The sequence below is a fragment of the Phodopus roborovskii genome, unplaced genomic scaffold (assembly GCF_943737965.1).
Source record: "Phodopus roborovskii unplaced genomic scaffold, PHOROB, whole genome shotgun sequence".
Taxonomy (NCBI): Eukaryota; Metazoa; Chordata; class Mammalia; order Rodentia; family Cricetidae; genus Phodopus; species Phodopus roborovskii.
Window position 1 is genome coordinate 4220509 of NW_026126409.1, and position 17295 is coordinate 4237803.

Consider the following 17295-nt stretch of genomic DNA (forward strand, 5'->3'; position numbering starts at 1 on the left):
GAAATCAAGGGCTGACATGGTGGCACATGCTGGAAAACTGTGTACCTGGGAAGCAGAGGCAGGAGGTCTAAGGATGAATATTAAGTTCAATGGCTGCCTGGACATACAGCAAAATCCTGTCTTCAATAAAATCAAGGGCAAGGAGTGTAAACCAGCAACGGAGAATGAAAGAATCCCTGGATAGTTCAATCCCTTGATCCCTAGCACCACAAAGAAACCAAATATTGCCGTTTAGGATTAATGATGTAACATTTGGTTTCCATGCTCATGGCCAGCCCTGGTCCATCTCTAGCATCACATTCTCCTCCCTCCCAGAGGAAGGTAAAATCCCAAGCAGAGAAAGGTTAAACAGCTGTGTGTCTTAAGCTGTGTCAGTTCTTGAGCCAATGCTAACAGGGAACCAGAAGTCTTTGGTGGCCTTGAGTAGCATTCCCAAGAAGATGGTGAATGGACAGTTCTCTCTGCCACCTTCCCTGTTGATGGATTTGTGTTCATCCCATTTAATGTTTTTATATACTTGTTCTTGTGAATGGGGACATAGGGTTAAGTGTTGTGGCTACATCTAACCCAAGACTAATTTTGAAGATACTTGGCCCACTTAAAAATGGAAATGGAACTAGCACTTGGGAGGTAGAGGCGGGCAGCTGGATCTCTGTGAGCTGGAGGCTTGGTCTATATAGTGAGTTCCAGGGCAGCCAGAACTTCACAGTGAGATGCTGTCTCAAAAAACAAAATAAACACACACACACACACACACACACACACACACACACACGGGGGGGGGGGAAGGAGTTGGCCTTATAAACTGCTATTGATCCCAGGCTTTATGACTGAAAGCCAGGGTTCTGACTGGTTTTTTTCCCCTTCCCCAGGAAAAAACAAAGGCTCAGTGTGAATTAACATCTTCAAACTGTTTCAAGATCTTTAAGTGAGACACATGATTAGCCCCTGCCTGATGCAGATACCAGCTCTTCTTCCAGTCTAGAGAAAAGGAGAGCTAGTTGGTACTGCCACTAGGATTCTAGGCTTTCAGACTGATGTTGAACCCTAAAACTGAACTTCATATGGAAAAAAAAAAAAGGCATCCCTTCTAGGTTTACTCCTGAAACCTACAAGTGAAGTGGTGATGAAAAACATGTTGGTTAGGTATTTAGAATGGATTAGACCCATTAAGTAGAAAATTGTGGTGGATAAAGCTGAACCAGGAGGAGAGATAAAGAGAGGGTTATCATTTGAAGTATACCCTTAGCAGATTGACACATCCTTTACATTATTTTTTTCTTATCAGTGCTGGGACTAGAAAGTAGAGCTTTGTATGTTTGAGGCACTATCACAGAGTTCCAGCCCCTATTTAATTTAACTCAATTTACCCCCTAAGTTGCTCAGGCAGGGTTTTGGAACTCGCAGGCTAACCCTGAACTAGTGAGCTCAGACACGCTTTACATCTGTCACTTCGTTCAGTTTTTACTTTATAAAGCAAGCTTTCTTAGACAAATCCATCACTAATATCAAAGAAAGACACCATCATGTAGGCCTGAGGTATGGCAACTCAGTACCGGCAGCAGGATGCGGATGTTAGCCCATGCCAAGCGGTATTTTCTGTTACTAAAATAGGCCATTAGTGAGCATCCTGGCTTGGCTTCCAGAGTGCTGGAATGACAGGCACACACCACCACTTGGAGCATCATCTCACTTATGTATTGCTTGGCAGTGCTAGGGATGAACTCTTGTGCCTCCCAGCCAAGCATTCTGTCCCGAGAAGCATCTTGGCCCCCATCTTATTTTACTAATGTTGGAGTGGCCCAGGGCTCATTTCTGGGTCTTTGTTTCTGTATCTACATTACAGAGCTGATTTCACTGGTCCCATGACTTTACTTGCCATCCATGTGGGACAACCTCCATCATTTACAACTATCATTTAAAGTGTTTATCAAAGATCTCAACTTACTCTATTTCAAAGTCTAAAATACAACCCCTCCCTGAAACTTGTTATTTCTCACTCTCTCCAGTCTAAGCAAATCAAAACCATCTCAGACATCACTTTCTCTTACACCTACCCCCATCAGCAATTCCTACTGTTTTATCATCTAGGATCTGAAGACTTCTTTCAATCACTTTGACTCCAGTCCAGGCCTTTTTTTTTTTTTGGTTTTTCGAGACAGGGTTTCTCTGTGTAGCTTTGGAGACTGTCCTGGAACTAGCTCTTGTAGACCAGGCTGGTATCGAACTCACAGAGATCTTCCTGCCTCTGTCTCCCAAGTGCTGGGATTAAAGGCTTATGGCACCGCATCAATGACTGGCTCAGGCCATTTTTCCTTTGCATTCAGGTTAGGCCAATCTTGTAGGCTCTTTTCTCTCTCTGAGTGTATCACTTGATACAACTAACCCGAAGCATTTGGCCAGTCATGGGGTCTCACTCAGCCTCAGCTACAGTAGAGAATCTCAGACCTTAGCAGGCACCAGCACCATCTGGAGGACTCCTTCAAGCAGAGAATCCTGGCTCTACCTGGAGGTTGCAGATACAGTAAGTTTGGTGTGGAACTGGAGAATTCCCATCTCTAAGTTCTCAGGTGCTCCTTCCTCTATCTAGCAGGCATTGGTGGAGAATCCCCACCCTAGCTTTTCCTCAATATTGACAGGCATCTTGCCGACAGGGATCTTCACTGGTTTTGCCTTAGCCCTGGGCATGCATCCTTTTCGTTACTCAAGGTTCATGTGGATTCATCTTTGTTTAACTGATACCTCAGGAAGGCCTTTTCCTGATCACCCATCATCTTACAGCACGCCCTAACCTCACTGCAATGTATTCTTCTTCACAGTGGGCATCCATCCTGTGCTCATTGTTTCTCTTACCACGTCCAAATGGTCAGCTTGCTAAACTCAGCGACCTGCGTTTGCTCAGTCACGTCCCCAAGCTCTGCCTCGCAGGTGCTCATCTCACTTGTCCAAGGACCGGATTAGGGACACCCAGGAAAAGAGCCCTGGCTTCAAGCCAACCTCTCTCTCTCCCTCTCTCTCTCGCCTCGGTTTCTTCCTTTGCAAAGGCAAGCCGATCTCTCTCTTTCGCTTGCCTCGGTTTCCCCCTTTGGAAAGGCAGTGCTTGGCCTGTCCGGGGTGGGGGGAAGACACACCGACGCAAAGAGGACGTGAACACGCCGGTGAATCAGAGCAAGCCGTGCACAGGCGAGCACCCTTCCGCACCAGCCCTCCCCGCCGCCCATCCTCCAGCCTTGGTCCCGGTCCCTCCGGGCGCCCGCCCGCCGCCTCCTCCTCCAGACGCCGCGGAGGAAGGGGCGGCGCCGAGGGAGGGGTCCCTCCGCCGCGGGAGGCCGCAGCGCCCGCCCGCCCGTCACGGCGTCGGCGCCGGCCGGGAGAACCCGGAAGTGGCCGAGCAGCGCGCTCGCCCGTCCCGCCGCCGCCGCCGCCGCCGCCGCCCCGCACACGGGGGAGCGCGGGAACCGTGCCAGGCACAGGAGCGCGCGGGGCCGACGGGCCATGGCCGCGGGGGCCGCCGCCGCAGGTGGTGGCGCGCGGTGAGCAGCGCTGCGCCCCCTCGGGGCGGATGGAACGCGGCTGGGCGGGCGGACAGTGCCGGCGTCCGCGGCTGGAATGGTGCTGGCGGCGGCGGTCGGTGCCTGCGTTCTGAAGCCCGCGAGGAGCCACAATGGAGACGCCGCCGCTGCCTCCCGCGTGAGTGAGCGGGCGCCCCGGGGCGCGCGGCGGAGGGCTGTGTGGCTGTGGAGGGCGCGCGGCGCTGCGGAGGACACGCTGCGATCGCGGGGGGCGGCGGGCGATGGGAGGCGCGGGGCGTGACGGGGCGCGGCGCCCGCAGTCCGGAGGGTGACCGCGGGACCGGACTCTGCCTGGCCAGGCTGGCATGGGTAGGGGCGTCCCGGTCTCGGGGCGAATGGAACGTTCAGGAAGGGGCTGTGCGTAGGGCATGGGGGGGGGGAATGCACGACTGCGATCGCCCCTGGGTACCCCCCTGTAATGCATGGGGTGCTGCTGCCCAGCTCGCCCACCCTTTCTAGTAGGGAGCGAAAGGATGCACAGGAAACTGGAAAGTACCAGACGCCTGGAGTCTAAAATGAATGCGATCTGAGGTTGCTTGCTTCTCAGAATTTCTAATAAAATTAATATCCAAGGAGCTTTTACATCGCTCCAAATGAGCTGCGGCCGTTTTAGGGCATGTGATCTCTTACCTGGCACTGCAGAAAATCTTTTATCCAGAAATCAGAGCATCTCTCGTTCCCTTGGTACCCTGGGCACGTTGTTAGTGTTACCGACCTGTTAGGCACAGGTGTCTTTTTTTTTTTTTTTTTTTCCCTTGGTGCCCGAGTACATGCAAGATCACCTGCAACAAAATTACTTTCTAGAAATAAGGGCTGAAAAAGGGTTTTTGTTTTTAAAACACCTTTATAAAAGTGGCCTGTAAATCTCCAGGAGTTTAAACATTCCGCCCCCCCCCCCTTCGTCAGTTTAACCTTTACGAAGGAGCAGAGAGTCCTTTGGATCTGACTTTTCAAACCGCAGACAAAGCTCACTGTAAAAAGACGAGTATGCACCTTTTTGTTCGATCAGATTCATGGAACCTTATCGGTTTTCAATGAGATTTGGCTAGCTTCACTCCATCACAGTTGTTCCTCGCGAGCCTCTTGTGGCTATTTGGCAGAATTCCAGCTAAAATAAGGCTATTTGGTTTTGGGCTGAACATTTTCTTTTTTTTTTTTTTCTTTTGTATTTTGAGTCCTTTTATAAGATCGACTAGGATTATAGAGCCACAGTTTCTGCAAGTATGTATGTGCCTTACAGGATTTTGAGCTTGAGTGGAACAGGTCACGGGGATCTGAAGAGTGGGTGACAGGAGTCTTGGCTTGCCTCTTCTGGGCTGGTAGGAGTGATAGAAAAAGCCAGGGATCAGATGCTTGCTGATGGTGGTGGCTTTCAGAGTGTGCGATGTGCTCCCCAGCAGGTTGGGAAAGCATCCTGAGCCCCCTGGGAAACATAGCTGTAGGAGCTTCAGCAGCTTGAGTGTAGTGTACCAGCCCATGAGGTTTTTTCAGACCAGGCTCAGTTGCTTTGGTGGTGGAATATACTCTCTGCATCTAGAAAACACACTGTGTGTGGTGTAGAATGTATAGGTAAGTTACTTATGGTGAACTTACCCTTTCCACTGTTCCCTTTATATCCATTAAGTGCTGTCCCTTTTTACTTTTGGAGCAGGGAGAACTGAAGGACAGAACAAGAGGACCTTAGGAAGAATGAAGGTTCAAAAAAAAAGTGTGTGGAGAAACAGGCCCTAGAGGGGGCCACACATAGAAAATGGTTTAAGTGGAAGAAATGAAATGGAAGTCCAGCTCCATTCTTTAGTACGAATCTTCATCTGTAGGTCTGGAACTAGGTAGAGGCTTGAGGTGGAGGAGAAAACCCGGAGTGCTGTGCTGGAGGAAAGAATCATAGAAGCATCTTTCATTTGATTAATATAAAAATAGATTTTATTTTCATTAGGTAGTTCCAGAGTCAACCCCTTTCTAGATGTTGCCTTGCTGCTTAGGTTTCGGTAGATTAGAAACAGATTTTGGCTTCCTACCCTCTGCCTTCTTTGCCTTTATTCCCATTCACTTCCTTTCCCTTTGGACCATGCTGTCTCACATAAAAGATTGCAGGTGAGGTCTTTGCAATTGGATTTGCTGGGTTTCCTGATAGAGCTAGGTGAAGATGGAGACACCTGGAAGTCACTGGGAGCACTCAGGTTTTTATAAGCACTGAGTGTTAGTCTGAGCTTCAAGGCAAAGAAGGGTATTTGACCTGGACTTAAAGGGCCTTGATAATATGGTTGGAAGCAGGGATTCAGAGTTCTTTTTGTGTGTCTGTTTAGTAATTCATTCAGTGTGTAAATTCTTGGATGCCATTGCCACGGTGCTAAGTCTACATTGTCCTATGTAGACTTATTCCCTTAGTCTATTGGGAGGGGTGGTAGGCACCTCTGCCTAGTTTCTTATTTCCTCATTTTGATCTCTTTTCTGCCTCTTCCACACTGCCTTCAACTTTTTCTCATACTTTGAGGAGTCTCATTGATTGCCACTGTACTTCATATTTCTTGTTGTCTTTTTGTGTACTTGAATATTCATGGCATTTAAGCTCTGTTTCATTAGAGGTCTAGGTGATTTAGTTCCGATCAAAAAATTAGTGCCTTAGGAAATTTGAGGTAGTAAATGGAGCTGTGCAAAAGGAATGAAAACTGAACAGCCTTGACCTCTGGGGTACTTTTCATGATTCAGCCTTTACAGTTATTTGCATAAAGGAGTTTCCTAATTATTAGGCTGATGGAAGACTGTGAGGTTTGGATTGTGTGAATCCCTTTGATATCCCTTCTTCCTAGCTCTGTCTCCCAAGCTGCCATACACTCCTTGGCCATGCAGTCTTGCTTTCTTTTCATTCAGCCGAGTAATGCTGCCTCAGGTGCAGCCTTATCAGTTTTCAGTGGGTGATTTTGCATCACTGGAAGTGCTTGTCATCAGAGGTGTTCCAATACACCAGACAACTGGTTAGCCATGCTCTAAGAGCTTTAGCCTGCCAAAGATGGGTTGCTTCAGAGCAGAGGTTTCAGGTGTTTGGATTTCATTGATCTGTTTAAAGAAAAAAGTGAAGTCCAGCATAGAGTTGCCAAGTTTTTTTTTTTTTTTTTTTTATGTTGCCAAATAGAAGTGTCTGTGGAGGAATAATTAGCAACTGTTATCACTTATCAATATCAATGGAGGAGTTGTTATAGGGGTCTCAAACAGAAGGAACATCTCAAAGGACTAGTACTTTAGTTGTATGAATTGAACTTTGTGAAAACTTCTTTTGTTGCCCTGTTTTGTCACAGAAACAAAGTAATTTGTTGAAGTCTGAGGTTTGTAGTGCATTGGGTATGCTGCGGGATAATAGCTCTTTCTAAGGTCTGGGCTTGGAACTGCCAGCCTTGCAGAGTATTGGCTCTCTGTATGCAAGTCTTTCATAAAGTGCACTGGAGTGCATTCTTGTTTCACTTAATTAGTCTCTCATTTCCTTAAACATTTTTGGTTACATTTTTATTTTGTGTGCTCTCTCTGTGTGTGCTCTTATATCCACATGCGATTGTATACATAGGGAAGTCATAGGACAACTTTCAGGAGTTGGTTCTCTCCCCACTATTTGGCCCCGGGATGGAATCCAGGCAAGGACTTTGACCTACTGAACTATTTCAGTGGCTCAGTTCAGGTTTATTTTAATTCACATTTATTGAAAGCCTACTGTGGTTAGGTTTTGGAGATTTCTCAGAAAACACAATCTTTTATCTCATGGTTGAAACTAATAGTAACCAAGCATATAATTGTTGGACATGACAGAAAACAGTTTTGGTGGGGGGATAGATAGAGAGATAGATAGATGCCATTATGATAGCCTCAGGGATGTCTTTGATGAGGTGACCCGAACAAAGGCCAAAGGGAGGACAGCATTGAAGGTGGAGGGAAAGAACAAGCAGGAAGGCATCCATCCTTGCACGCTTTTCCCACTGAGGTAACACCATCCCAGCTAGTGTCCTTGGCAAGCTGTACACTGCACCTTCCTACATCTTGGATTGTTGACATCTGCTCACATATTCTGACTAGTTCCTTTCACAGATTCTGTCTTAAGCAGCCTTTGCTTTTTATGACACCACTTGTTTTGCCCTCTTCCTTTAGTTTTTCAGTTGCTGAATTTGATTTACATAATTTCCTGCTTACTTAATCTTCTCAACAATCTTATCATGTACACCTATTATTATCCTTTTGGCCCAGGAAGTGCAAGTTAAATTGCTTTCCCTAGCTTATGAGTTCTAATCTCTGTGTTGATCACTTTTTTGGGGGGGGGGAGACAGGATGCTGCTATGTATCCTGGGTTGACCTGGAGCTCTGATCCTCCTGCCTCAGCTTCCTTAGTGTTGGGATTGCAGGACTGTGCCAGCAAGCCTTGCTTTACGGTTTCTGCAACGGCTCACAGACAGCACTTGCTCCTCTCACAAGTGTGTCTTGGCCAGTTCTTCTTAGTCTGCAGTTCATCTCATCTGTATTCCCATCTGTATCTTTTTGTTTATTGTTTTTGGAAGCAGGGTGTCTCACTCTGTAGCCCAGATTGGAATCAGTCTCCCAGTTAGCCCAGGTTGGCTGTGAACATGTAGGGATCCTTTTGTCTCTGCCTCCTGAGCACTGAGACATCTGTATCTTCTTTTTAAATGTTATTATTATTATATTACATCCTGACTGTAGTTTCTCCTCCTTCCTCTTCCCAGTACCTCTCTCCTCCCTCCATCCATTCATCCTCTGTTTCTGTTGAGAAAAGGGCAGGGCTCCTATGGATATCAACCAAACTTGGCATATCAAGTTACAGTAAGACTGGGTACCTCCTTTATATTAAGGCTGATCAAGGTGACCCAGTGTGAGGAGTAGGGTTACAAAGGCTTGTAAAAGAGTTGGAGGCAGCCCCTGTTCCCACTGTTAGAATCCCATCTCCCCATCTCTGTCAGCCCCTATGAGTCTTAGTTGATTCTGTGGTTTTTTTTTTTTTTTTTTTTTGGTGGCAGACATCTGTATCTTATATCAACACTTATATCTATGTTTAACAGTTCTGGAATCTCGGGTTTCTATTGGAGTTGCCCTCTCAACTCCAGTGTAAAACAGTGCTTCTAAGGGTGAGTTCCAGGCAGGAATGGACCAAGCCTCCTCTGGTCCCTAGCACTATACACTTACTTGCCTCTAGCTTCTTTCCTCATTGTCCTCCCTGTGTCTGTCTGCAGGAACTGGAGAGAGAGGCTTAGTGCTCATTGAGTTCATTACTGGAAAACTTGGTCATGTTTGCCTTAAAGTCACAGTGTCATCGCTCCTTATATTCTGTTTTCATCCTTCACCTTTTAGCCATGTGTCATTTTAAGTTTTAGCACTCCAGAGTCATGTAACATGGCTAATCAGAGCTACCTCCTCAGCCAGGAGGCCTTGGCCTGCCATCATTTTGACTTTCCGTCCAGGGTCATTATGTGCCTTAGGCTTTGCAGCATCATAGACCAGCTCTTCCTGTTGCTCCACACTCCTGACTGTGCTTGAAATGATTTTAGAGTTCCTGCAGAGCCCAGTTGAACCCCACTTCCTTTGCAGTTTTATTTATTTATTTATTTATTTTGACTTCAGCCCTTTCTGGATCATTGTTAGCTTCCTATGGAATTCACAGTCTTGCATATGTGTCCGGGCTTGTGCCATTTCTTGGCATTTAGCCTTGACATCCCTAATAGACAGGAAACTGGAGCAGGGTCTTGGGTCAGGCCCTCTTATCCTGTTTTATTACAGGCATGTAGACATTTAGACAGCAGTTATATGTTTGATCTATTAGCAGCTATGATTATTTGCACATTTGTAATGACTTCAAGTTGAGTGTTCCAATTAAAATTGAAGGCCAAAAAAAGTGAATAAAATCAAATGGCTATATTCAGTTTAGTCCCTGACTTCAACATTTTTCTTCTTTATGTTTTTATTCATAGGGGATTTTATGCTTAGACAGATCCATGAGACAGATAGATGAGGGATAATGATCTTCCATATTAATCCAGGGTCGCTTGTTCAGTGTTTGGCATAGTGGTGTGGACAGATCTGCCACTTGGTCCTCTTTCTGATTCCTGACTTTGAGAGTTCCTTTGCCACCCCCAAGGAGATGATAGAAAACTTAGCCCATCATCTCAATTGCCAGGTTAGATCTATGCTTTGAAGTGATGACCATACTAGAGAAGGTAGCAAAAGAGGAAAAAAAAAAAAAAAAAAAAAAAAGAGTGATGAAAGATGTGGAAAGGCTGGAAATGGCTCATCACCCTCTTCTCTGTTTTGTCATCCCACAAAAATTCTTCTCTAATTGTGCTTTGTTAATTGTTTATGAGATATTCTTTTAAAAGATTGATCTTGCATAAGACATGCTCCTACCCCATCCCTTTCCTGGTAATAGTCACGTCAGGGACAAAAAGTGCCTGATTGTGCTGTGTTTGTCATGTAGGTGGGAGGGGATGAGGAGAGCTGGGTTGAACTGAAGTGGAGCTTTTTACAGCACCATTGTTCTACTATCAGAGGGCAATTATGCTCCAACTTCCATCAACCTCTCAACCTCAGACATCATCCCATCCGCCTCCCCCTGCCAGCCTAACCCCACACTTATCAGAAGCCACACATCCAGGTCCCAGGCAGAGAAGAAAGGTCTTCTCTGCCACCCAGTAGGCTCAGGGCTCTGTTTTTTAACTATTGTTCCTTAGTAAAATTGAGCATGCCTGGCTTTTCTAGATGTTCCCTTTCCAGTTCTGGGAAATCAGAGCTATACCTTTAACAATACCAGCAGCAGCAGCAGCAGCAGCAGCAACAGCAACAACAGCAACAACAACAACAACAACAACAACAACAACCACACACACACACACACTCACACACACACACACACGTACACACGTATTCAAAGGTATGAATGAGTATGAGCTTGTGAAGCGTTATTTGATCTCACAAGCTGTGTCATATTCAATTTTAAGAACATATATACTGAAGATAACATCTTTCTTTTTGGGGGTCTGGGAATCTCACTTAGAGCCTAACACATCCTAAACAGTGTTCTACCACCCCTGAACTTCATCTCATCAACCTAGTCTAAGCTCTGTGTATTAAAGGGCAGACATTCTCAGTTTTTTTAAAGCCATATTTATTTGGTGAATACTACAAGTTACAGATTATAGTTTGTGCAGTTTAATGCATAAATTCCATAGATTTGAAGAAAAATTGCCTTTAGAACATTGCAAAGACTTCACAACCCTACCATCAAGTAAGTGTTGAATGGGGAAAACTTATTGCTTTCCCTGAATCTCAGTAATACAATGATTATTGGGAGGCCCCGGGGGGGGGGGGTGTACTCTGAGAGCATTTTGTTGGGAAGTTTTATTATAGAGTGGTGTGATAAGTATTTGTGAAGATAGTCATTAGATTCTAGCTTGTGTTTCGAATATCTGGTTTTGTTTTAAGTGGATCATGGCTAATAACTTAACCAAGCTTCTGAAAGTAAGTTTGGCAGGGAAGACAGAGAGAACACAGGAGAAATATTATAAAGTCTGGGGAAACTTGAGAGCAGTACAGCACGGATGGTGACTTTGAAAACAACAGCTGCTGACGTGAACTTGGCAGAAATTTGTGAGTAATGGTGGGTGACTCACTGCAAGCTGGGAGTCTTGCAGCCTTTGAGGTGAACAGGCAGGGGGACAGCAGACATGGTGGCCATCCAGGGCTGGCCAAGTATTTGCATCCTATATGTGATAGTGTCTTTGGTCCCCTGCGAAATTATACAGCCATAGCATACCCATGACTTGTGGTACCTTTCTCCCAGAAAACACTAAACTTATAAACAACCCAGATTTTCTAGGGCAGTGTTCTCAATCTGGGAAGATCGGTCTGGGGTGGGAGGCTAAGTGGGTGGTAGGGCGTATTGCATCACCTGTTGTTGTTTTTAAAAATCATGCAGAGCTGCTTTCACCCCTACCCCCCAGAGACACCACCATTCCCACATACTGATTTCTGAAAAGGGCTTGCCTGGCTCTTTATGTGAGGAGGGATGGCTTTGTGTAGTTTGAGATACCGATTGGGTGTTTCTTTGTGGGGTGTGTGTGTATGTGTATGTGCTTTCATGTGTGCATGTGTGTATGTGTGTGTGTGTATGTATGTGTGTGTGCCTGTGTTTGTGTGTGCTTGTGTGTGTGTCTGCATGTGTGTGGTGTGTGTGTTCATGTGCTTGTGTGTGTGCATGTGTGATGTGTGTGTGTGTGTGCGATCATGAGTGTGTGCCTTTGTGCATACATGTGTGTGTATGTCTGCATGTATATGTGTGTGTGCCTGTGTGTGTATGTCTTCATGTATGTGTGTGTATGTTTGTCTGCATGTATGTGGTGTGTATGTATGTCTGCATGTATGTGGTGTGTGTGTATGTCTGCATGTGTGTGGTGTGTATCTATTTCTGCATGTGTTTATATGTGTGTATGTCTGCATGTGTGTGGTGTGTGTATGTCTGCATGTGTATGGTATGTGTATATGTGCGTGGTGTGTGTAAATGTGTGGTGTGTGTAAAATGTGTGTGTGACTGTAGGTTACAGGCTGACTTGCATAGTTGGTTCTCTTTTTCCACCGTGTGGGTTCTGGGAATCAAAGAATTGAACGCAGGTCCTCAGAGTCAGGCGTGGTGGCCTTTATCTGCTGAGCCATCTTAATGGTTTTATTTTCTGAGACAGGGGTCTCTCTTGGGAAACTTGCTGGTTGAATTCTGCTAGGCTGGCTGGGCAGTAAGCTCTAGAAATTCTTTCCTTGCCTCCCTAGTGCTAGAATTACAGGTGTGTTTTCTATGCCTTGCTTTTCATGTGGGTGCTAAGGAATTAAATTTAGCTCTCCATGTGTGTGTGGCATGAACTTTACCCTTTGTTCCATTTCTCCAGACCTAGGTTTTTGTGTTAACCTTTGTGTATGTGAGTATAGTATATGTGTGTGTTCTGTGCACACATGCATATGAACATGTGTCAGAGGAGGCTGCTGGATGTCCTGCTTTGTCTTTGTTTGCTTTCTGATGCTGTCCTCTTCCTGATTCCTGTCTTTGAAAGTTCTTTTGCCACCCCCAAGAACATGATAGAAAATTTAGCTCATCATCTGAACTGCCAGGTTAGATTGGCTAAGAAAGATGGGGAGGAAGGGACTTATTCATCCTGTGGGCTACAGTTCATCCTTACAGGAAGTCAGTCCAGAAATTTGAAACAGAAATCATGGAGGCTGCTTGCTGAAAAGCTCTACCTCTCTCTGCTAATTTTCTAATTCTGCTCAGGCCTATCACCCCAGGGATGGTACCATCCATAGTGGACTGGACCCTTACATAATCAGCAAGCAAGACAATTCCCCACAGACACACCCACAAGCCAGTCTGATGGAAGCAATCCTTCAATTGAGGGTCCCGCTTCACAGGTGACTCTAGTTTATGTCAAGTTGACAAACACTTAACCATACATATCCAGTTACTGGAGAGCTATTCATTTTGAGGCAGCATCTCTCTGAGTTTGGAGCTGCGTTGGTCACCAACAAGCCCCAGTGATCCCACTGTCTGCTCCCCAAAGTGCTAGGATTAGAGGTGTATGAACAGCTGTGGCTGCCTTTTCATGTGGGTTCTGGGATCTACACTCTGCCCTCATGCTTGCAAAGGCTTTTAACCTCTGAGCATCACTCCAGTCCTTTTCTGATATTTCTACTTGCTGTCCTTGAAAACCTAAAACTACCACTCCAAATCAAACAATACAAAAGAGATTGATTATCAGACCTGTTTAAGTCATTGGCGTGCTTTTAACTCTTTACCTGGTTTTGAAATCTTGACTATCTGAGTATTCTCCAGATTAGAGTATTTTGCTGATGTCGGAGGATGTAGTGACTGATACAAGGTAGAATGACAAAGTCACCTCAGTTACAAAATCAGCCTGGGAGTCTGTAGTATCAGTCATTCAAGGAAGGCTTGAGGATTTCCTCCTATACAGCGTACCTGTACGCTGGAATTCAAAACCTCAGAAACGGCAACTCTTTTAGATTTTTTTTTTTTTTTTTTTTTTTGCAACAATAGGCAATTGAGTGACCGTTATCAAATAATAACAGCTGGGAGTGTAGACTTGGAAAGAAAGGTAAAGGGACTTTGAAAAAGTATCTTCTTTTGATATTTTCAAGAAGGCAGTTTTCTGGAGAAGGCTGCTCTTTGTTAGAAGGGAAGCAGGCAAGGGTACCTGGGCACATATGGTGTATTTCACCGCTGATGTTTTAACATGGTGTGCCATGTGTTGTTCCATTTGGCTAATAAATGGACACCATCTAACACAAAAGCCAACAGGAAATGAGGAATTAGGAGAAGGACATTAGTATTGGAAGTACCCAGTACCCAGTGCAGTAGGGCTGCTGGGTTTATAAGTGGCATACAGTACAAGGAACTCTTTAAGAAAAGAAAAGCCAGTGTTATCTTTTCCTTGTTCTTTTAAGTCTTTGAATGTAGTTTCTTCTTTACAGCTTCTGGAGTGCATCAAAACAAAATAAAACAGAAGCTGAAAATAGCTTTAAGGGAGTATCACTACCGAGTGCCTTGATTATGTGTGGCAGCCCAGCGTATCTTTCTTCTCTTTGCTTGGTCTTTTAACGTAGGGCCTTGCAGTATTACGTTAGTTGCTCAGGGTATCCTTGAACTTGTGACCCTCCTCAGCTTCCAGAATGCGGGGATTGCAGGTGTACACTACCATCCCCATCCTTAAATCCTCATTTTAAAAGGTTTATTTTTATTTTATGAGTGTTTTGCCTACATTTGTGTACCATGTGCATGCCTGCTCCTGCAGAGGCCAGTGGAGTAGAATTGCCTGGAACTGGAATAACAGGTCGTAGGGAGCCATAGTGTCCGTGCTGGGAACCAAGAGTAGCAGGTGTTCTTAATTGCTAAGTCATCTTTTGAGCCCCTCTTAATTACTAAAAAATTTCAAATCATTTTGCTATTTATTCACTTATGTTGGGGAAGGTATGTGCAAGCCACCTCCCTTATTTGGAGGTCAGAGGACGGTTAGTGGGAGTCAGTTCTCTTTCCACCATGTGGGTCCACTGTATTGAAGTCAGGTTGTTTAGCTTAGGGACCAGTGTCTTTCTTTACCCATGAAGACATCTCATGGGCTCCTGATTTCTTAGGTAGGGGTCAAGCTCTCAGTTCTTAAAATAACACTGTTCCTCTTAGGACGAGTCACATTTGCTTCCATTCTGAACACTGAAAACTCTCCTGTGATTATTTCACTAGTCACCAGTATATTTTCCCCTGCTAAACCCTGACTGAACTCTATCTGTATGTATGCTGTATATGTAGGAATTACATGGTATGTGTACTGTATTTGTAGGAATTTCATATTGCATGGGTAGACAGGGAGTTTGCCTGGGTTCCACAGTCTGTGGGAACCCTGTTGCTTCCTTATCTATGAGACTGGGAATGCCTGTCTTTTGTAGTCATGCATTTCCCCAGTCCTCATCCTTTCTGCCTTTTACCAGATATTTTCCTTTCTAAGATATTTTTTCTTTTTAAAATTTATGTGCATGTGTGTGGGGGTATGCACATGTGTGTGGGGGTGTGCACATGTGTGTATGGGTTGCTGGTCATATGTAGAGGCCGGACTGATGTTACATGCTTCCTTCTTTTGCTGTCCTCCTTAGCTTTTGAGGCTTGTGAGTGTCTTCTCACAGAACCAGGAGCTTGCTTTTTGGCTGGAAGACTGGTTATCCAGCTCCGGGAACCATCTGCCTGCACTCCCATTGCTGGGGTTACAGACATAGTCACCACTCTTGGCTTCTATGTGGGTGCTGGAAATCCCAACCTAGATCCTTCTGCTTGTGCAGCAGTCACTTCCCTCTCCACAGCCCTCTAACTTTAGATTAGTATTTCATCTGATGTGCTGATACTTTGCCTGCATATGTGTCTGTACACTATGCTTATGCTGGGTTCCCATAGAAGCCAGAAAAGGGTGGTGGATCCTCCAGAACTAGAGTTACAGAAAGAGTTATGAGCTGCCTTTGTGGGTGCTTGGAATTGAACTCAGGTCTTCTGGAAGAGTAGCCACTACTCTTTAACCACTGAACCATCTCTCCAGCCCCAGGACCCTTTCTTAAATCATTCTGTACTCTCTCTCCCAAAGGCCATAGTTAATGGAGTGTGCCTTCTCTTATCTCACCCCAGCAGTGGAATTTGCCTCTGGAGGTAGCGCCCTGTGCTCATTCGGCTGTGCAGCCTTTAACAAATTGACAGGGGAAGGCAGCATTTATGCCTGGCTTTGGTGGACAGCCTGTTAAGAAGTCATGTAGTGTACTCAGGGACCAGGGAAACTGAACAAATTATGCTGAATTTTCTAGGTTTCTTTAATGTTAAAAATCTGCTTCTTGGCTTCATATACTGTCAGTGAATCCAGCCTGCTTCTTGGCTTTGTTTATAGAACCAGTGATTCTCAGAATTCTGTCACCATCTAAATTAAAAAACAAACAAACGAACGAACGAAACAAATTACCATGAGTGCGTGTGTGTGTGTGTGTGTGTGTGTGTGTGTGTGTGTGTACTACACAACTTTTGGGAGTTGGTTCTCTCTTTCTACCATGTGGGTCCTGGGGATAAAATTTAGGTTGTCAGACTTGGCAGATGTCTCCATGTGTTAGCCATCTCACCAGTCCACCACTAGACTTTTGTTTTCCAACTCTAGGCGCTGATACTTTCCTGTTGATTTTGTGTCCCCACGTCTGTAATGTCCTGTCTGAAAATTTTCCTAGACCCTGAACTAATTCCACCTGTAGCCTTCCTCTTTCTAATAATGAAGATTTAGTCCTTCTCCCTTGCTCAGACTAAAGTATATTGGTGTAACTCTGGCTTGTTGACATACTCATTCATTCTGTAAACAAATTTTATTGCCTCTTCCTTGAACATACCAGAATCCAGCCACTTCTCTTATTGGGGCAACCTCCCCATAACCCTTTAAGAGGGTTACTGCTTTCCTAAATCTTTTTCCTCTTTTCATTCTTGACACCTCTGAACTGTTGCCCTAGTTTGCTTCCTTTGCTCTGATAAAGCACTCTGACTAAAAGCAGCCTGGGGGGGGGGGAAGGGGTTTATTTCAGCTGCATTTCCAGGTAACCATTTGTCATGGAGAAGCCAGAGTGAGGACTCAAGGCAGGAACATGAGGCAGAAACCACAGAGGAACAATACTACTAGCTTGCTGCTCTCTGGCTCATGCTGAGCTAACTTTCCTCTAGAGCCCTAGCTGCCTGCCTAGGGATGGTTCCACATCATCCATCCGTCAATTCAGTCTTTCACAGAGATGGCCACGGGCTAGTCTTGAGTGAGGCAGTTCTTCCTTGGAAGTTCCTTGGGTGACTCTAGGTTGTGTCTAGTTGACCATAAACCTAACCAGCACAACTGTCTTCATCTAGCAGTGAAAATGTAGGCTGAAGCCCTTGTTATACTTCTCAGCCCCTAGCTGTAGGGGTCAGAGGGCACATGCCTGCCCTCCTCTCATTCTCTGCTGGTGCCTTTCCTTCTGAACCTCCTCTCACCTCCCAGCCTTCGTTCAGATCTCAATTCCCAGTTATTTTCTTTGAGCACTCTTTTTTTAATACTGCAGATTCACCCCTTCTTGGCTGCTATGCTATGTTTCTTGCTTCCTCTTTTTTTCAGGTAAATTACCTTTTACCTGAGCACTTTGTGAC

At 45.3% G+C, this 17295-nt stretch overlaps 1 protein-coding gene across 1 annotated transcript in view; it reads left to right on the forward strand.

The window, feature by feature from the left end:
* The first annotated feature begins 3540 nt into the window (after nucleotides 1-3540).
* The window catches only part of Klhl2 (kelch like family member 2), a 110588-nt gene continuing 96833 nt past the window's right edge, over nucleotides 3541-17295 (forward strand). Inside the window, exon 1 of the mRNA XM_051181951.1 lies at nucleotides 3541-3690. Within this exon, the coding sequence (XP_051037908.1) occupies nucleotides 3665-3690 (26 nt within the window). The 5' untranslated portion in view covers nucleotides 3541-3664. The remainder of the gene's footprint in view (nucleotides 3691-17295) is intronic.